Here is a 21,991-nt window from a genome sequence, read left to right on the forward strand (position 1 = left end):
TTGTTGGGTATATTTCTCATTTAATTTTCTCCCAGGTGATCAGTTATGATACTGTCTGCTTTGTTCTAGCTATAGCAACTGCACAGCCTGCTTTATATAATTTATTCACCCTCAGATCAAAATCTAACTCCTATAGCTAGAACTTCCTCTGTTACTGGAAGGAAAGCATCTGATTTCAGGTCTTCCCAATAAAATGTAACTGAAAATGCCTTCCAGTCCTCTTAGGGATTTGCCAATAACGCATAGAATAATTGGATTTTAAAGAAATTGCTTGCTGACCCCAATTGACATAAATTTTGTACAATCTGGGGGCGGGGAAGGGTCACGTTTTCTAAGCTGTTTCTGGTTTGTGTAGCTTCCTTTTTCCCTCTACACAACACTCTCAGATTGTTTGTCTTTAGACCCCTTAGGGGAGGCAGGCTACCTAATCCATGGTCTAGCAAAATGAAAGCTAGTGATAACAAAGAAACATTTCAAACAGAGTTGAAATGAGCTTCTTTCCTAGCAACATATGGACTACATACCAGTGATTACAATTTGATATTATAAAATAATGGCATATAAATCTAAAATAACACATCAATTATGCTAATTTACTTTAAAAACTATGTTGTCAGTTATTTAAACACACAGATTCCCAAGCAGTTCATCACCAAAGGAGTACTTCTCTAAAGAAAACTGGTGGTGGTGATGGACAGATAGGAGGTGGGGATTATACATACATTTGCTTTAGAAAAAGAGATGACGGATGATTCACTTCTGAATTACAACTCATACAGGACGTGAAGCATATTTCTTGAGAAAATAATACACTGCTGTTGCAAATACGAAGTATTGCATTATAAGAGGTTAGCAAACAACTCACAACAAGTGAAATCAATGATCGTGAAACTAAATTGAGATTATCTTATAGCTAAAATTAAGAAGAGCAGTATTTGAAGAGCAAGATGACGTCAGTGCAACACTGGTAATGCAGTATGAACTAAATGTCCTTCCCCCAGATCATGGGAAGTCAAACTACTGGTGCTTGTGCAGCATCACAGGAGCTCCGCGAGGCGTGGAGGCCCGTGAAATATGCATTGGCATTCTCAGTAAGCTGTTTTGACTTCTAAAACCCACCCTGCAGTACTTCTAAAACATTCACTTAATAGATTTTGACACTGTCCATAAGAACTGCAGAAATGACCTGTAATTTTCGGTCAGTTTTTCTGACCATCACTACCCAGGGAACTTTAGTATATATTTTGATTACTCTTCTTAATGAGGAAAGATCAAGTCAAGAAATTACCTCTGGAATGGGGAAAGTTTGATCACTATACTCCCCAGATTTCATATCAAAAAACTTTTGGTTTATGCAAAACCAAGAAAACAGGAGATCAAAACAAATAAATGAAAACAACCCTCCAGGCAACCAACTCCTGCTCAGGCTGCCAAGGGTGGCTGTCCCCCAGAACATCCCTCCTTTCTGCTTCTGGGGTTTCAGGAGGCACAGAGCAGCCACAAGTCACCCACCCCAGATGGCAGCTGGCATCACGGCTGCCCTGGACTCTGGGCTCATACAGCCTCGACCAGCTCAAATAGAGGGGGAGCTTGCAACTATGGGAAGGAGGCAGAGGTGAAGATCCTTTTTATTTTTCTATTCCCTGGCCAACTACAGTGACTTGGTACAAAATAGCTGACTAATAAATACACAGCAAACAAATTCTGGCCTCAGCTTACTTTACCAGCACCATATCCATAAACCTGCCCTCAACAGTTCACATGCTCTTTTCAACCACACATATAGCAGTGTAGGAAGTAACTCTTTCCTGTCCAAAATTAATTCCTGATCAATGCTTGATGTCCCAACCTTCCTCTACACTCAGGACATCGACATTGCCTCCGTGTCTGCTTTAGTATCTCCAGATTTATTTTGATTCTAAAAATCCCCTTCACAGAAGTATATAGTTTTATGAAACCCATAGAAATTTTAAAATTATTTAATTATTTTACATAATACAATTAAGATGGGAATTTTAAGTAAAAACATTTTATTTGAAATAAATATATATTTGCTTTCCTGGTAGCTCAGTAGTAAAGAATCTGCCTGCCAATGCAGAAGATGTGGGTTTGATCCTGAGGTCAGGAAGATCCCCTGGAGAATGAAAAGGCAGTCTGCTCCGGTGTTCTTACCTGGGAAATTCCATGTACAGAGGAGCCTGGCGGGCTAAGCCCATGGGGTCGCAAAAGAGTTGGACACAACTTAGTGACTAAACAACAGTAACAACTACCTCTGATTAAGACATCTAATTTTCTTAGGCTATTACATGCCTAACCTTACAAACATACAAAACCTAATTTCTAGAAGAGAAATTTTGAGATTTCTGCATATTACTTTACCAACTTCCACCTTAAAGGTAGATAGTTTTCCTACAGTATTCTATATTAAACATACTTCTGTGTCTTTAGAGAATAGTGAAGAGGGAACGTGCTCTCCTCTCTGCGTATAATAAGAACCACCTAAATTGAGAAAACATAAATATATAAAGTATTAGATTTTGCGCATGCTCCTTGAGTACCACAGTAAGCATGAACTCTATTTATCCCAGAGCGATTCCCATTCTGTTTTTGAACCAAACACATTCGCTACGTGGCACAGCAGTTGATGATAAAGTATTTATTACCTTTGCTTCATTATCTCATGTAGTCTCCCATGCTGGACACACTGTTCCTCTAATTCATCATTTCTTCTCTGTAACTTTTCCAGTTTGTCATATGTATACCTCTTTTCTTGACTGAGCTGAGCTATTTCAGACCTAAAGAGATGTAAACAGAAATAACAGATGTGAAAGGTTTTTGTTACCAGAGCATGTTTTTATTGTATAACCTCATCATTTCCTTGAATTCTACACTTAAACATGTGTCAGTAAAATTATTTTACATAAAATAAAATATTGCAAAATTACGAAATGCCTAGTAGATGGGTATACACACTGCAGAAACTCAAGTGGTAGCACATTAAAGAATAACAACTTCCTCTAATAGAGAGATTTTTCAAGGAACAAGGAAAAATGATAATCAAATCCCATTTTTAAAAAGACTACTGTTAAGTTACCAAATGTTTACTGAGTATCTATTACAGGCAAGCTACCATGCTGTTACAGGAACAACCCCAGGCCTAATTTCTATGAAAAAGAGTTGTTTAATTGACGTAACTAATTTAATGACACAAGATTAAAATAATATAGTTTTTAAAAATGGTGGTTCTCTGCTCCCTGATCCTATGTCTAGATTGTCAATGTAATTACTATTTCAGTTGTAGTTAATCAGTTTTATGTTACAACAACTACATAAATATTGGTCCTTGTTATCTAAGGAGTATACTACGATTATACATGTGTACATTTATATGGGGCTTCCTAAGTGGCATGAGTGGTAAAGAATCTGCCTGCCAATGCAGGAGACACAAAAGACATGAGTGCGATCTCTGGGTGGGGAAGACTTCCTGGAGAAGGAAATGGCAACCCACTCTAGTATTCTTACCTGGAAAATTCCATGGACAAATGTGCCTAAATGGGCTATAGCCTATGGGGTCTCAAAGAGTTGAACACGATTGAGCATACATGTATATATATACATATTTTCCCTAAATGAATGGGCTTTAGTGTGGAGTGATTGAGTGGTGAGCCATCTTTTCTGATGGGAGATTCCCAATAGTATCAGTATCTGTAATCCCTTCCCCTGTGGCCATTCTGTTTCTCAAAGGAAGGATTCTCCAGTTTCCTGCTTGTTGTGTGCAACACTAACCATCAGTGGTCTAGGAGCTGATTGGAAGTAGAGGGGTGGTGTTCTCACCTTTCAGAAGGCAGTGCACACATGCTTGTATGTACTCAGTCACTCAGTCTTGTCAGACGTTTTGAGACCGCATGGACTGTGGGCCCCCCAGGCTCCTCTGTCCATGGGATTCTCCAGGTAAGAATACTGGGGTGGGCTGCCATTTCCTACTCCAGGGGATCGTCCCCACTCAGAGATCAAACCCAAGTCTCCTTCAGAATGTAGACTTTCAATTAATTCCTCTATTCTAACTTCAGTACAGCTATTTAAACCAGTGCTTGCTGGTTTAATCTCTTCAGAGAGGAAGCCCATAGTCTTCTGGGTGGAGGAGTGATGGTCCCCTGGCTGCATGGGGTAGGGGGCAGAACTGTCAACTTTGGTTTCAGTCCTATGTTCCACTCCTGCCTTCTAAGGTTTTCTGGGATCCTCAGAGCAGATCAGCTTGCCTCACATACAAGCAACCTTGTCTGCAGACATTTAAGGTTCCTCTTCCTCCATTTGCTAAGTCAGGTACCATTCCCGCAATTTTCTTTCATTCTTCACCAATTTCATTTGGGATTACAGATATCTACTTTGATGATGGTTGATGTCTGTCAGGAAATATGCTACCTCTTCTGTGTCTTGGGTGGCTATTGCAAGTCTCAAAATTTGAAGATAAGAAAGACATCTATCCAAGAAAAATTATATCCTTGTCCTTGCTTTAATTAAACATTACTTCTCGCTCCACCGTTTCCTCATACTGCACTGCCTCAGGTTAGAACTGAAAGCTTAAAACTCTTGCATATTAAAATACGAGTAGTTGACAACTAGTTTGTTTCTTGAAGTTTAAATATAGAGTTGGCCAAAAGGCTCATTTGGAAAAACCCAAACAAACTTTTTGGCCAACCCATAAGACACTTGATATAAAATTACTTCCCTCCAAAGAAAGAATTCCTCCATTAGGAGCAATAGCCTTTTTAATTTTTTTTTTCCTGGAAAAGACTGGGATTTCCTAAAGGAGTTTACTTCAAGGACCAAACTGCTTCACATGGCAAAAAGCAATTTCTCACTTTAGTTCAACTCATTCCTCATTTTGTTTTTACTTTGGTTCAAGTTTCATCGCAAAGGAAGCTTGTTCTGATTAATGCGTGCAGTTCTCAATATGTTAGCATATTTTTTGAAACCTCTAGCTTTTATGCATACATTAACTTATAATTTATTCCCATGAACTGTGCTCTCCGCCTCATTCTTCTTGCTAGATTACGCATGAGGGCAAGGATTATCTCATTTTCAAGCTCAGATCAGGAACTCAATCTACATTTACTTTTTCTAATAACAATTTACTTATATTTGAAACGTCTAAATAAGTAAATAATCACTTGTCTCTCTTTTCAAAATCACATACAATATAAAAGAGTTTAGGAGCAGTTATATAAAGCTGTTAATTTAGTATTCTTCCAAGGTTAGCATTTTCTATCACAATATGCACTATGCACTAAAATTCCTAAAGGACCAAAAATACCCTTAAACCAGATTAGAAAAAAATGCAGAAGAATGTTTATCTATTCTCAGGTACTCTCCCAGAAAAAAAAAAAAAACAGTCACTAAAAGAAAAATCAGGAAGGAAGCATAGATTTTACAGTATAAAAATATAAAGCTTTTATGCACAAATAACATGTTTTCATGAGAATGCTCCTTGTAACACTGTTTCTAGATCCAACCTTGGTCTGCAACCTAATATAATAAAACTTAACCCAGAAATGTATCAACAGATGATTAGTTACATTACATGAAAAAAGAACTATCAAGATGCTATTCTGATAATATGGCTATCTAAGAGTACTGGAGTGGGTTGCCATTTCCTTCTCCAGGGGATATTCCCAACCCAGGGATCGAATCTGGGTCTCCTGCATTGCGGGCAGACGTTTTACCGTCTGAGCCACCAGGGAATCATATATATTGACCTAAAACATGACATATTGGTAAAAAAGGGAAATATTAAAAATCAGCATAAAGTAATTCTATCTTATAAAATAAAAAAATAATATCTCTTGGTGTCCGGATTAGAAATTTCTTTTTCCCTTTTCTTTATTTTCTGAATTTTTACAATGAACATGTATTTAAGACAAAAAATAAAGTCACTTTGATTCTGAAAAGGTTCATAAGAAACAAAAAGAAGTGGGGACAAATTTTTCAAAGTTAAAAAAAAGGGGGATGTAAAAAATGAGATGAATGAATATTAGAAGCATTATATAATAAATCACTATTCCCCCCTCTTCATCAAAATTCCAATTAAAAAAGTACAAGGGATATGAAAAATATTCACAGAATAAACATAAATGGTCTATAAACATTGAGAAAATATTCAATTTCCCTATTATTCAAAGAAATGCCTAATAAAAGCTTAATAAAGCCTAATAAATTTGGCTTTAATAAAAGTCAAACATTTGTTATATGCCTATAATATACCAGGTTGTGGAATTCATCCTTCCATTATGATCTCAATTAATCCTACAAGGTAACTGTTTATTCCCTTTTCTCTGTGGGGTAAATATGAAATTCAATGATTTGCCTAAGGTCACCCAAATGGTTATTAGCCAAGCCCAGATACAAACACTGTTTGGCAACTCTAAAGGGGTTGCCCCACCCACTGTGCCACACTGCTTCTCACTTCTTTTTATAAAAACCTCTCACTTCTTTTTGTCACATACTGGTATGCACATAGATATACTGAGCAGGATTTAGTGCAGTACTTAAGCAAAGTCATACACATTAACAGCCTTAAAAGGGTGCATAGTCTTGGACCAGCAATCCTCCTTTCAGACATCTCAACTAAAAAGATCATGAAAAAATTCAGATTTAGGTATAAAATTATTATTAGATTATTGATTACATTTTAAAATATTTTAAAATTTTGATGAATTACTATGCACACAAATGATTCAGTTAAAACTATGTTTCCACAGCATTTACTGGTATAGAAAAGTGTACATTAGATAATATTAAATAAAAAAGCAAGATGCAACTACACACACACACACACACACACACACACTATGATGTCATAATATAAACGTATGGTAACATACACATATACTACACATGGAAAAGGACTGAAAAGAAATACGTCCAAAGTCAGCAACAGTTAGCTGGGTGGTAATGTCACAGGAAAATAAATGCCTGATATTGAGTTTATCTTATGTATATAATTTCAAAAATATAGATGTTAATTGTAAAGTACATATTACTACCAGGTATTTTATTTCTACAGTATTTTTCTGCTTTGCATATTTTATGTATATGTTTTTTTGTTTGTTTATAGTAGTAATTTGCCTACCAACTTCTAATGTTCAATAAAAATTTGGTACATGTATATGTTCATTATCTTTTATCTGTCTTTAGTCCATGACACATTGAAAGAACTAGCCATTTGCAAAGTTTAGAGTAAACTTATGAGCTTCTTTGTTAGCTTGAGATTACATTTGTGGCATGACTATCCTAGCATCATATAAAAAGAAAATTGACTCTAATCCATTTTCATAGAAAATTTAGGTAATTTCTGGCTTTACGGAAGCATGAACTTCTCTCTGCATTTTTATATAGCAGTTATATTGTGTAATTACATTTGCATGAAGTATAATATTTTACTACTATAATTAGTATTACAGTGATTGCTTTTTAAGGAAAAACATGACCCCTTAATTTTTTATTCTTTTAGAGACTCATTCAACTTTTGGTAATAATTAACGGAGGCCATAGCAGTTTCTTCCTGTATAATATAATTTTTGTGGCATCCCAAACTAACATCATCTAAACATGCATGGGAAAAAAAAAAAATAGTTCAACCGGGTGTGTGTTCTTTACTTCAATTAAACTCACACAGTTGGATACCTACTGTTGCCAAAACAGTAATATAATTTATACATTATAGTCCACACAGTAAAACTACACTAAAAGTCATTTAACAATATTTATAACACCATAAAATACAGTGTTAAAATATATGAACTGCAATATGTACCAAAATTGTAAAATTTGTTTCTCATCATCAGTGATTAAAACCAGGATCATTGCTTTAGCCTCAAAACCCACAACCCTGGTGACAGATTAGAATTCAAATCTTAATGATCAATTTACAATTAACAAGATAGAAGTGAAACAAATTAAACCAACCATTATATATAACGAGACCCAATGGACTCCCATTGTTCCTCTTAATTACAAAACGCAAATCACAAATACACAATGGGTACTGTTAGACATCAATCCTCAAGCCTAGCAACCCAGAAAGTGACAATGATAGAAAAGAAAGAGAAGCAAAACCACGTAGACCCCATGCTCTATGCTCTATGTTCTATTCTTTTCAGTGGGGCCAAAGTGTTGAGAGGTGAAAACTTAGCACATGCTGGATCCCCAGTCTGCAGCTGGCAGAGGGTCCCTTCTAGCCGGTGCCCAACCTTTCTGAGCTCTTCCCAAGGCATGTTGTAGATTTCACTGCAAACTGCACTGCAAACATTTTAGTGCTGATTCATCCAAGCGCTTTGGGAGAGGGAACACATCCTTCACTTTAATAGAAAAAAAAAAATCACAGTTGCACCAAAGATATTTAAATATCTCCATGTACCAACTTTGAAAACAAGCTTATCACTGTAATAAGCTCTCAGAGTCCTGGGGAATAAAGACAAAGGGAGCTAAAGTTTATGTGAGTTTCATCTAAAATCAGCCAGAATGTCTGCCTGGTGCCAATTAAAAGCAAAAAGGAATTACTGCTCTTGTCTGATGGTCAAAAACAACTACATAAAATGCATGAAATTGGCGGTTCACTTTTAGATTTAAAGTGAGATGTGCTATTCACAAAACCTGGGGTTACAGACACCACTCGAGCAGCGTGGAAGGCATACTGTGTAGGAAGTCCTGGCTCGTCACTGTGGAGGGCTCGCAGACAGCAGAAGCAATAAGCACTGCCGTAATGCGACTTACGTCTACTTCGGAAAAAACACATATAACATACACACAGGCAGAGGAACCATTTCTAAACACTTTCACAAAGCAGCTTAGTATGCGGACGGGGTAAAGAGTAGGAGTGTCTGGGAGTGGTTCCCCTGCATTGTCAGCTAACCCAGTGATTCTTCAGGGGCTCTAGTCAAAGGACTAGTTCTATGATTTAAAAAAAAAAAAGGCTTATAAATGGCATGAATCCATATATTTAGTATGGGATTTTGAATAACATAAAATTCTCAGACCAAAAAAAAATGTTTAAGTTGTTCGTCAACATGAAATAAATACACTTACTTTCAGGAAAAAGTTTTACTCTAAGGAAAACCTGGATTAAAATTACCCTATGGTTTAAATGATTTTGGAGATGGCACTTTCACAGTGACAACAGCTTAGAAAAGTCGAAAAACTTCAAGATTTCCTCATCTCAAAGCACAGGGTGGGGACTATTTATCCCAAAAGTTTAGCAGAAGGTAAATAGAGGCCTGGCATGTGGCAATTCATGGGGTCACGAAGAGTCAGACACGACTGAGCGACTGATCTGAACTGAACTGAAATAGAGGCTCACTACTGGAGAGCTTTACAGTGCTTCATAAATTCAGTTCTATTTTAAAAGAAATACTCGGAGCCCTACAAGTTTTATAGATGTTTTCAAAACAAAGATAGTATCAAAAAATGGAGTGTCTTTCATGTAGGAAGCCAGAGTGAGATGAGAAATTAAGAGTAAACAAACAAATAAGAAACCCCCAAACACAATTGATCCTATCTACTAATTTCTTGTGAGACACACAAAACATATATTTTGTAAATTTTAGGGGCCCTAAAATGTTGTAATGATAATAAGTTACAACTTATTTAGTTTTTATTATTTGCTAGGTTTTGGTTTGGAATCAACTTATAAAGTTACAGTAGATGCATATTTTAACTCTTCAGATTTACAAGACAAAGTCCAGAGCAGGACCTGAAACACAACCAAATCTACAATTTCCTGATCCTGCATTGCCTTCAGAAAGGTTTTCCACTGTGGTATAGACTTTATGTCTGTCAGCAAATTATGGCACTCAGACCCTGGCAAAGGCAATAATTGCTAGTGAAGGGATATCCTCATGGCCAGTCAAGGCCCTTAAAATGATGCCATCAGTGACAGCAATAGCACCTACTGTATACTTTTATGCGCCATGCATGATGTTAGTGCTATGTGTATACCTATATCTTCCTCTCTACATTTCTAATTCCCACCGAAATCCTGTATCATAGTTTTTAAAATGGTTTTACAAATGGAGAAGCTGAGGTTTGGAGAAATTAAGCCAGGGACCCAAGGTTATGAAGCTAAGTGGCAAAGCAAGATTCAAACCTTATTCTTTCTGAATTCTGAAGTGTTTTTTTATTGCACACTGCCCATCAACAAAGAAATAGTGTTGGAACCAGAGTCATATCATGATACAAAGGGTAACACCATGCTTGTTTGTTTCATTCATTCAATCATTCAGTATGTACTGGGTACCAGGTCAGATGGTAAAGAATCCACGTGCAATGCAGGAGACCTGGGTTTGGTCCCTGGGCTGTGATTATCCCCTAGAGGAGGACACAGCAACTCAATCCAGTACTCTTGCCTGGAGAATCCCCATGGACAGAGGAGCCTGGCAGGCTACAGTCCATGGGGTCGCAAAGAGTCAGACACGACTGAGCGACTAAGCACAGCACAGCACCAGCTCTGTATCAGACATAAAGGAATACGTTCAATTTACAAAGTAGTGGTCAGGAGCTAGACTCAGAAGTGAGAGGAGCTGAAGAGAAGAGAGGCTGAGGTTCAAGTTCATAGACCAGGGTAAACTGACAGATCTAGAGCAGGAAAAAGAAGGCCTTAGCGCACACGGCACAGGTTAACCCAGGCTCACAGTTAACCCTCACGTACGCAAGTATGCTCCACGGAAATTTAAAGGTTAATTTTTCCCTCCTAAACTTTCCCATCATAATTACTTTGGTCTGGATTTTCTTTTGTGGTGGATGTAAGATATTATTCTTATGAAAGGTCATATGTAGGCTTTGGAACCAGAAATATCTAAGTTAGAATTTTAGTGTGCCTACTTATTAGCTATTTAAATGCTCTGGGTATTGGTTTCCTCATCCATAAAAGAAGATAATTCATGTCTCAAGCTGTTGTGAGAATTAAATAATATAAAGCAAGCATATAGCTTCTCTTTCTCTTTTATATACCTGAATTAGACAACAAGATAATTAATCAGTAATCAATCCCAAAGCAATATTAAGATAACACAATCTTTTAAGGCCCAATTTTTTCTTAAATTATTAATGTGTTTGTATCTATGTGAAGCAAATCAAATATTTCTAGTTAGAATACTTCCTGTTGATATGAGGGTCTCCTCCAGGGCAAAATTATTTGGGTTTCCTTGTCAAATTTCCTGGAAATATTGGGTATTTTGGCACTCTGAGCCTTTTCTCTTCCCAAATAAGATATCTAATTAGTATTCGCTAAGAAGGTGCATGCTCAGAGCACATTCTGGGTGGTTATAGGAGTTTCTGCCTTCCTGTGAGCAGAATGAATTGGATTCATAAGTGCTCTGATTTTCCAAAAGATTCAGGGATGGGGATTCCACAAACTAGGCCAGACTATTGATGCAGGAACCCAAGATGGGGCTCAGAGTGATTAGATACACTCTGATCCTCTTAGAAATTCGTTCTGAATGACATACCTAAGCCAGTAGTTGGTTTGCCGAGCCCTACTGCTCGCTGTTTGATAATATAAATGAGTTTCAAAACAATATAAAAGAGAAGATATACTATTTTCCCATTAGGTTATATTGTAACCGATACTTTAGCTAGTTAAGTGAATGATTTCTTTTGAGTTCAAGTCAAAGCGATTCTGCTCAACATCATTCATTTGCAAGAGGAAACCGCAGTTCAAACAGGCCAAATAAATTTTTCCAAGATTATACAGTTACTGTCAGAACTAAGATGAGAACTCAGGCTTCTTAGAATTTAGAATAGAAATAATTCATTTATTGTGATAATATGATTGAACAATGTACAGAAAAAATTCACTAAGATCTCAATCAATGGATTTATAAAAGAGCATATACCTATAAAATGAACGATGGCTGTTCTATTAAAATAAAACAACTTTAGGAGAAAAGATGGTTTTGGTTTATTTCAAAGTGTCATCTACTTTAATTTTTATACATACATATTTTATTTATTATCATTTGACTTAAAGATAGCTGTTATGTGTTCATGGAGAACTATAATGGACTAAAACATGTTGACTATATTAAAATAAGACTTTAGAACTGCTTGACCCACCTGTATGTTTTATTAGAATAACTGCCATTTTGACCCTTGTGTTCTAACATTTTATAGTTTTCAATTCTGAACATTAAAAAGGTCAAATAATAGTATGTATACCTAATTTTGAAAAAACACTGAGGTGTCTATATGGACAATAAAGAAAATTTTCATAGAGAGAAAATGTTTTTTACACAGAATATGTCAATACCTATCTAATTTTGACATTAGACTCTAAAACAGTGGAAATGCTGTCTTTTAGGGAAAAAAATCACAGCATTCACATAAACAGTGCTCTGAAAGTACTGCATAAATAACATTACCCACCTGCTTTTCTGAGAGATTTGTTCCAGTTTCTTGGCTAACAAGCAGCACTCTTCCTTCAACTTTGTCAAAAACGAATTCTGGGAGGTCAGCAATGAATACTGTTCATTTTCTAGAAATAACAATAAACCCTCCTGTAAACATCAGGTGTTTATGGTTGTAGCTCTGTAGTGCACTGCACAGTGGTGAAAGCAGCAAGACTGACCACCGCACGTTTCCTGTAAGCTGCTAGATCACTTTTAGGGTCCTAGGTCAAAGGGATGCTCATCTGGCAAGACACTGAATCTTGTGAGACATTTATTTTCCTAGTAATTACACACCAGAAACTTTTCTGATCATACCAGCTTTGTGTAAATTTTAACATGCGCATAACTGTCAAATACCTCAAGTGGAGCCATAGATTTTTTTATCTTTGTAATTTTCAATATACTCTTCTTTTGAAAATTTTATTCTAAACAGAATGTCAAATTTGTCACAATCAGATAATTCAAAACTAAAATAATCGAGGAAGTCTTTCTATATTGTAATTCATGCTTTATGTTTCATATTTGCTGATAGATTTCACTACCCCCACCTTGCATATACTTCTTTGTTTATAAAAGAAAAATACATAATTTTCCTTATATTTCCATCAACAATGTGAGCTTCAGTAGAGATCTGACCAAAGAAACTGAAGAGAGTATGCATTTTTGTACAAAATACGAGGAAGTATTCTTATGGTGGCTCAGTTAATACTCTTGTCTAGTATTCAGAGATACTGCCGAAGACTCCTTGATCACCAGAATCCTTCTAGTAGTGGGGGCAAACAATAATTTATCCTATAATTTCCTCCTTTTGTTTTTAGTGGAAAAACAACTAGTAAGCCTGGTAAATTTTCATTTCTTCTGGCCAAACGCTGTGAGAAGAAAATCTCTACTGAAAGGATGGGTGAATTATGAAGATCAATATGACATTTGCCTGTCTATTAGCAAATAAATAATTTAATGAATTTTATGTTAGCAATTTTTCACTTATAAGCAACACCTTTTTTTTTACCATGTTATCAAATATAGTATATATTAAATCACATGAAAATTATCTTTAGGTGAAATGTTTAATAGGCCCTTTCTTCTTCAGTTTTCAATAGTGACTGGCAAAAAAGCATATAGCATACAAAGCAAAATAAATCAAGACACTAAAAATTAAGCAACATTTTTCTGGAAGAGACAGGATCAATTAAACTTTCGTTTTAATAGTACAATCAGCTTGGAGTATGTGGTGTGGAATTATAATGACTGACACTGTCTTGTTTTGACTAACACTGTCTGTGAACACACAACTCAAAAGTGAAAGGAACTACAGAATGCTCCGACTGAACAAATCAAACTGCCTATTTTCAAAGTGCATTTTACTTTCAAATTAAAGGTAAAGAGTTACTGGCCAACTCAGCCTGCAGAATAGCGCCAATGTGATGAAAGATGGCAATTTTTAGCCAAGCTGCCAGCTGTGGTCAATGCCTTGTATTAGTGAATTTTAACAGCAGTTGTGAGAACTTGAAGAATGCAAAGGATTAAACATCACTTTAGACTGGGTTGGGGGAGGTGGGATAATCATACAAATGCTAAAAATGTTCGAAGCTGCAAAGATTAAATAAAGGAACATATCAATTTGGAGCCACTGAATTACATCCAGCTGCGACAGTGAATTAAGAACCGATTAATGGCTAAAGCTTTTCTCCAGTTTGGATGCTGAAGCAAACTCATTAGGCTTTTAGAGTAGCTATAATGTGTGTACTGTGGGAACTGTTCAGTGCTATTCAGGAGACTCTAACTGTAAGCTCAGAGCATTTCCCGCAGAGCTTCTGATGCTATTTTCTTTATATAACATGTGTGCCTGAAAACCCAGCCAAAAACAAGCCCTTTGTTTTTCTACTTTGTTGTGGTCTCTCTCAGCTTTACGTTTCTTGAACACAGGTAAATAAACTCATAATCCAGATGGTGCAACAGATGTGAGAGCAGCACTCTGAAATCAACAGACAGTGGGCAATACTTTCCATTTTCTCTTTTAAACGCTAACTAATATGTAATTCGGAATCTCCGGTGTAGTTAGCATCTGCTCCCTTCGGCCAGCCAAAGGTTACAGGTGTTCCTGATGTCATTTCACAGTAAGGCGTGGGCCTGGCTTGTGAGCAAGTGCCCAGGCTCTAATCTTTCCCTACCACCTACCAGTTTTGTCATGCTGGGCTTCCATTTGCTGTATCTTCTGTGTCAGCTCCTGCTCTCTTTGCTGGGCCTGAAGGGCTTGGGCCTTTGCTTCATTGCTAAAGCTCTGCTGAATGCTATCTTTTTCCAGTCTACAAGGCAGAGAGGAGACAGACAGAAATTTAATTTACAGATGCACTAACTCCCATCATTTCCCCTACAGACCTCAGAGAGCTGATATGGAGTAAACTGTTCAGCATAAGCAGACAACAATCTTTCCACAGACTCCCAATTTTCAGGGGGGAGTTCAAAGGACCTTTTGAGCAATGTTTAATACCTGCCATAAATCCAAATGGACTTACCTTATAAGCAACTTTAAAAATCAAAATATCATGACAACTGAATTAATGGTGTTTTGTAACTTTAAAACACAAACATTATTTTCTATAACATTCTCATTGTTGCTGGTCGCCAGTTAATCTTTTTTCTCCTGAATGGTCAATATTTCCTAAAGATCCTGAAGTTATAGGATCAATACAGTGTGACTCAATACACCCCAAAACTTAAATTCTTGAAACTAAGCTTTGTGGATCACCTCTGCTTTTCCTCCCAAACTTAATATGGAATCTCAAATATAATGTAGGAGGTTCTATCTAGAGGCAGAAACGCATGCTTTCATTAAATATTTTCACACATTAGGCCATGTAATGTGAATATAAATATGAAAATGAAAAATGTCTCCCAGAACTTCATAATAAAATCTCTTCGGGGTCACACTGAAAGAATTGCAGGATGAGAAGCTTCTGTAGTCAAAGACGAGAGCTCATCCCATTGTGACTGGATATTGACCAGTGGATAGGTCTATACCAATCACAGTGACTCCTAAAGAGATAAACTTCCTAAACAGAACCGGAAGAATGCAAAGGACCTCATCTCTGGCACCACTGTGGATACTGACACTGTGTGCAAGCGTACATACACACACACACACACAATACACATGCTCATGCAAACACACACATTAGGTGGGTTCTTCATACTCTAAATATGGGTAGGTGATATGAAAGTTTCCTTCCATTAACTGGCTGAGTTATTTCTAACTCCTAATCTCCTTGTGGGCATTTCTCATCCATGCTGCTTTAGTTTACTAATTGAGAGATTTACTGTCTCGTCTTTGCCAAACTAAAAATAAACAATCCCATAAACCTATCACTGCTAGTCTATGTACCGCTGTGGAACTTCAAATCACTGGCTTCTAATTATAAAGCAACATAAGGAAAGTCTGTATTGAAATCGGTCAATGCATGTGGTAATGTTGTAGTATAAAATTCCAGAATGAAAATACACTCACACCTCACTCAAATGGATCATCGGGGGGCCACGCTAAATGTGAAATAAGGTCCTTTCTGGTACTTTTAATAACAACACCCCTTGGACTGGCTCCAAGGTCTTGCCTTATACTCAGTTCCAAACTGGCATATTGCAGCAAGTGGAGTCGGGCTAGGCCACTTTTTGCCTCTCCAGTCATACCACATATTTTTTGGCCATGGAAAACTGCATGTCTCTATGTTTTGCTGGGATATCTCCACACCCCTCTCACCCTTCTCTGCCCTCCACCAACTCCTGTGTCATCCTTGTCCAATGTATGCTAGCTACTCCTTTAGGACCTGCTCAATATTTCCCTCCTCTTCTCCCCCTTCTCCTAAATTAACTATTCTTTCCCCAAGGTGACATCAGTATGAAAGAAAGCGAAGGTGTTAGTCACTCAGTGTCACATCCAACTCTTCGCGATCCCATGGACTGTAGCCTACCAGGCTCCTCTGTCCATGGGATTTCCCAGGCAGGAATATAGGAGTGGATTGGCATTTCCTCCTCTAGGGGAGCTTCCTGACCCAGGGATAGAACCCATGTCTCCTGCCGTGGCAGGTGAATTCTTGACTACTGAGCCACCTGGGAAGCCCTGTGTACATATGCATCCTACTAAGATAACATTTGTCACAGTTCGGTTGTTGGTTTACTTGTCTGTCTCTTTTTGTCCTATTTGTCTATACACACTGTGAGCCCAGTTCAGTATGTGGCATATAGGAAGTGGGCAGTGAACAATTAATGAATGGATGTTCTTACATACTTGCCATAGGGGAAAGAAGGCTGCAGTCTTTAAGTGAAGCGGCAGAATCTGCTCAGGTCTTACATGTTGAGGCAAAAACTTTCCAAACATGTTAAAAGAGAGAGAGAGAGAAGAGTACAGAAGAGGATGTTTAATGGTGTTGCCAGCTGGAGATGCTGCTGCTCAAAGAGTCAGCTTAAAAAGGGCACCTTGGATTCTTTCATTGAGTAACCATCCCCAAGACAGAGACTTAGGATTCTGAGACTCCCAATACTTGGTGACCAAAAAATGCAGTGTTCAAAACCAATACCCACTGGAGAGCAAAATGGGCAGTAAAAAAAATTATTATTATATTAATTAGTAATTAATAATAAATTATACTAAGGCAGTCATAACTGGGACTGCCGTTTGTAGACTGGGGCTTATGGTTCACTTACACAAAGGAGTTGTCAATCTTACCAGTCATTTTCAGAATGAGGAGTTACCTGATTATTGATCTCCTAGAGAAAAGAATCATTCTTATTGTAGTTCTCCTCATAGAACAATTTAAAAGGATACTCTACCAACAGTTTGTTACACATCAACTTTTGTTTCTTGGCTCCTTCTCCAACTTTTACTCTTTTTAAGAAACGACACATTTTACTTTCAATTACATAAAAAAATGGCATATTCCTGCTTTCTTACCTTCTTTATATACTCCTTTCCTTCTATGTTGCCCCTTTTCCCTGCAGGTTCTTTCTTTTTTTTTTTTTAATACAACTTTAAAATGTTAGAAATGCGAAGGAATCTCAAAGTTGTTTAATCAAACTCTTTCACATTATAGTTGGGGAAAAGAAGAGGGGCCATAAAGCGTTAGAAATCTGCTCAAAGGTTACTGTAAATGCTATAAAGGCAGAGGTGGGATTTGATGTATTTTGATTTAGGTAATGCAATAGTGGGTTGAAAGAATTATTAGAAGTTATCTGGGCATTCAAAGACATGATCAGAGAAGAATCCAAAACAATTCATTTAATATTTAACATAACTCTATTACGTGAAAGACATTCTGCTAGGCACAGGTCAAATGAAGATAGGTAAATATGGCATAGTCCTTACACTAATAGGAAATTCAAAATGGCCAGAATAAAAGGTGAAATACACCATAAAAAAGGTACTAGGGAATAAAACTATCAAAGCATAGAAAGAGGTCAATTCCAGCTGGGTGTGAGAGCCTCATGAAAGATAGCTAGGCCAGTCCTCCGCTACTGGTTTTCATTCAGTCCTCACTCAAAATACTGATAATCTCATTTAACCAAACTTATATGGCACCCTACTCCAGTACTCTTGCCTGGAAAATCCCATGGATGAAGGAGCCTGGTAGGCTGCAGTCCATGGGGTCGCTAAGAGTCGGACACGACTGAGCGACTTCACTTTCACTTTTCACTTTCATGCATTGGAGAAGGAAATGGCAACCCACTCCAGTGTTCTTGCCTGGAGAATCCCAGGGACGGTGGAGCCTGATGGGCTGCCTTCTATGGGGTTGCACAGAGTCGGACATGACTGAAGTGACTTAGCAGCAGCAGTAGCAGTATAGTTAGACATATTTTACAAATTGGAATAAAAGCAATGGCAGTAGAGCAGAATTTCTTAGTTGTTATTAAAATAATGCTGAAAGATTCATTCATAATAATTAAAACCTAGAAATAATCTAAATGTCCATGAACTGCTTAATAGATAAACTGTGATATAGCTTTACAATGGAATACTAGGAGTGGTAGTAATAAAATAGTAATAAAAGGTTACATATAACACCTGGGTGAATCTCAAAGACAGTATGCTTAAAGAGGCACAAAAGGCATACTTTATGATTTCATTTACATGAAATTCCAGAAAATTAATCTATAGTGTGACTGATGAGTGTTTCAAGGACCTGGAGGTAGGGGATGGGCATAAGGGAATTTTGGGGATTGATAGAAACGTTCTCTATCATGGTTATGATGGTTCTGTAACTGTGCACATTTGTCAAAACACATTTAATTGCAAACTTAAAATTGGTGATTTTTATTATATTTAAATTTACCTCAATAGAGCTGACTTTAAAAAGGAGCAAATGTACTAGAATTGGAACATCCACATTTTTCTCCAAGTTATCCACATCGCCTGTGGCAGCACACGCGTGTGCGGGTCATGTCGATGCTTACTTGATAAGAATTGAAAGTTATTAATAAAAGGAGGGAGCAGTATTCTGGAGTCTCAAATATGACTAAGTATACACAGAGGTTTAGGCACTCCCTTTTTACAATTATAATTCTGGTTGATTATATCTTCTCAAAACGTCATTTGCTATCCCGTTTTTAAAAAATGGATTGAATAGAATGGAATTGAGGAACTAACTTTATGTTTCTAATCCACAGCTTTTCCGTATTGTTTATTTTAAATGTTGCTACTTAAAAAAAAATCCATGTTACAGAACAAAGATGATTTATTAGATAGATTTTTTTTTTAATTTCACTAGTCACATTAAAGGATTAAATGCTTCCAATGATCCTACAGTTCACCAGTGAGTGTGGGTCAGAAATCATGAAAGCCTTAAGAATAACCTGAGGAGAAGGACATGGTGGTGGCAGTGATTTGGGGCCCCAATCCCGTCTGCCATGTTTATACTCATCTTTCTACGAGTGACTGAAATTCTAGTATCAGACACATAACCCTTTTTGCTTAAAAGGTGTTTTTCCCTTTTAGAGTAAAACACAGACAGCTTTGTAACATTAGCATATTGGTATAATAAAATGTATAAGACCATTTACAACATGCCTATTAGATGAGAGCCATTCTTGATGGACTTATAGACAGAAGTAGCAGGGAGCTAAGATACAGGATGTCCTTTTGTCCCAATAATGGTGATATCATCTTTGATCACTTGGTTGATGTTATTGATGTCCTAGAAAATGTTTAATAATTGATTTGGGGTGGGGAATCAATTATTAAACAATTTATCAATTATTTGGTAACAATTAAACAATCAATTATTATTAAACAATTAATCAATTATTTGGTAAGCATTTGCAGTGCTTACCAATTTTCAGTGTAAATACTTCTAGCAGGGCCTGTTTTACTAATATGATACTATCTTATTCTTGTGCACTTGTTGGCTTTCTATTCCATAAGCTGTTCCAGGTTCATCTTGTTCTGTCCTTTACCAGTCTTGGAGTCAGCATTCGCTCAAGGAGCTCTTGTGCCTTTTAGTGGAGAATCCAAGATGTGTCACCAGGTGGTGATCATTGCCCCTGACAAGTCTTGGCTTCTAGGTCACCTTAGTAGACAGAGCCAGTATATGAGTATGAAAGTACATATAAATGTATAGATATGAATATTTATCTATGGGCCTTTATATGAATATAAACATAACACATTCAAATTGATGTCTCTAATTCCAATCCAGTAACATAGACAGAACCTAGTTTTCCCTCTTTCTCAAAGTGTAACATTCTTCTCAATAGCGAGAAACTTGGAATCCATTATCTTAAACATACTCATTTCCTTGAACTTTGTATACACAGAAAGTGCTTTCAAAGCTGTGAATCTACTATGGGAAGCAAATCTATGAGTAACTAAAATTAAATATTTCCTTATAGGTTTGCTTTATCTAAAAAATTGAACAATAGTTGATTTATGATATTGTGTTAGTTTCAGGGGTACAGCTAAGTGATTCAGATTCTTTTCCATTATAAGCCACTACAACATATTGAATATAGTTTCCTGTGTGATACAGTAAATCTTTGTTTTTTACTTATTTTATATACAGTGGTATCTACCTATTAATGCTTCTTTAAAAAAAAAAAAAAGCATACACACCATTTTTCAATTGATTCTCTGTATTCTGGGAAAATCACATCTTAAGAGGCAATGGAGTACAGCAGAAAACTCACAGAGCTAGAGGGTCCAAGTACAGTGCAGTATCCTTACCTCCTATTACCTATGTGACCATGAACAAGTAACCTAATTCTTTAAATCCGAAGATTCTTTATGGAAATAGGACAGGAAAAATTCTATCTTTAAAGGTTAATAATAATTTTAGTAACACGAGTGAGTGAGTGAAGTCGCTCAGTCGTGTCCGACTCTTTGCGACCCCGTGGACTGTAGCCCACCAGGCTCCTCCATCCATGGGATTCTCCAGGCAGGAATACTGGAGTGGGTTGCCATTTCCTTCTCCAGGGCATCTTCCCGACCCAGGGACTGAACCCAGGTCTCCTGCATTGCAGGCAGACGCTTTAACCTCTGAGCCACCAGGGAAGTCATGTAACATGTTATTTATTAATATTTAGCATAAGCTAAGTTCTTTTTGCATTCTTTTATTAATCTCACACAACTCTAAGAGGTAGGTTCTCTTATTATCCTTACTTTATAAATGAGGAAATTGAGGCCTGGAGAGGGTGTACAATTTTTTCAGAGTCACCCAGTTATTAAGGGACACAGCCAGGAAATTCAGGCCTACCTACATCTAGAGTGCACATATGAATCTCTAAGTTTTAGTATCTGACTCTGTCAGCAATGCAGAGAAATGAGATAAAGGGTGACAAGAGTCTTACTTCAATTATCCATATATTTGTGTGTGTCTTTTAATACCCACAGTACATCCATCTTGATAGCCCAGTTCCAAGCTAGTTCTCCTTCTCCTTTCCCATTTGCCCCATATGCGACTGGATCACTTCTTCCTACAATGACACCATCAATTAGTTGTATCCTCCTTAAAGAAATAAACTGACCTGTGCAAAAATATTAAAAGGCACATAAATACATCTCTTGCCTCAAATTGGTCACAGACTTCTAGGATAGATAAGACATGTACATCTTAATTGGAATGTAAGTACCTGAAGAATAGAGATCTTTGTTTTGCTCACTAATTTATACCAAGAGCCTAGAATAGCGCGTGGAATACAGTTGTACAGAACAAACATTTGATGAATGATTAATGAGTGAATGAATGAATGAACAACTATTAAGGAGTATAAAATACTAAGTATCCTTAAGGGTTTAAGGATCCTCCTGTCTACTGATTAGAAGAAGAAAATGGGGTAAAATAATCCCTATTTTAGCCAATCATTTAATTTGGTTTTGTTATTGTTATTGACAATAACAATAAAAATAATAGTAAAATTAGTAGACAGCCTGGTATCTTCCACTTTTGTGAAGAACCAAAATCCTTTACCTGTTTACCACTAACAAGGACTATGTTCTCACACTGGCGCAAATGGAGAAATCCTGGTATAGAACAAATCGGGAAAGGAAAATGCAAAAGGACTGTTGCTGC

At 36.9% G+C, this 21,991-nt stretch overlaps 1 protein-coding gene across 10 annotated transcripts in view; it reads right to left on the reverse strand.

The window, feature by feature from the left end:
* The window catches only part of SDCCAG8 (serologically defined colon cancer antigen 8), a 245,165-nt gene that overhangs the window by 64,757 nt on the left and 158,417 nt on the right, over positions 1-21,991 (reverse strand). For 9 of the 10 annotated variants that reach the window (XM_010836676.1, XM_010836675.1, XM_010836674.1 and 6 more), the window contains 3 exons: positions 14,619-14,746; positions 12,418-12,526; positions 2,664-2,795 (listed from right to left, as the gene is read on the reverse strand). In XM_010836676.1, coding sequence (XP_010834978.1) covers positions 2,664-2,795; positions 12,418-12,526; positions 14,619-14,746 — 369 coding nt within the window. The remainder of the gene's footprint in view (positions 1-2,663; positions 2,796-12,417; positions 12,527-14,618; positions 14,747-21,991) is intronic. The other variant, XM_010836678.1, reaches the window with a different exon arrangement.

Source organism: Bison bison, unplaced genomic scaffold (assembly GCF_000754665.1).
Source record: "Bison bison bison isolate TAMUID 2011002044 unplaced genomic scaffold, Bison_UMD1.0 scf7180017864064, whole genome shotgun sequence".
Classification (NCBI taxonomy): domain Eukaryota; kingdom Metazoa; phylum Chordata; class Mammalia; order Artiodactyla; family Bovidae; genus Bison; species Bison bison.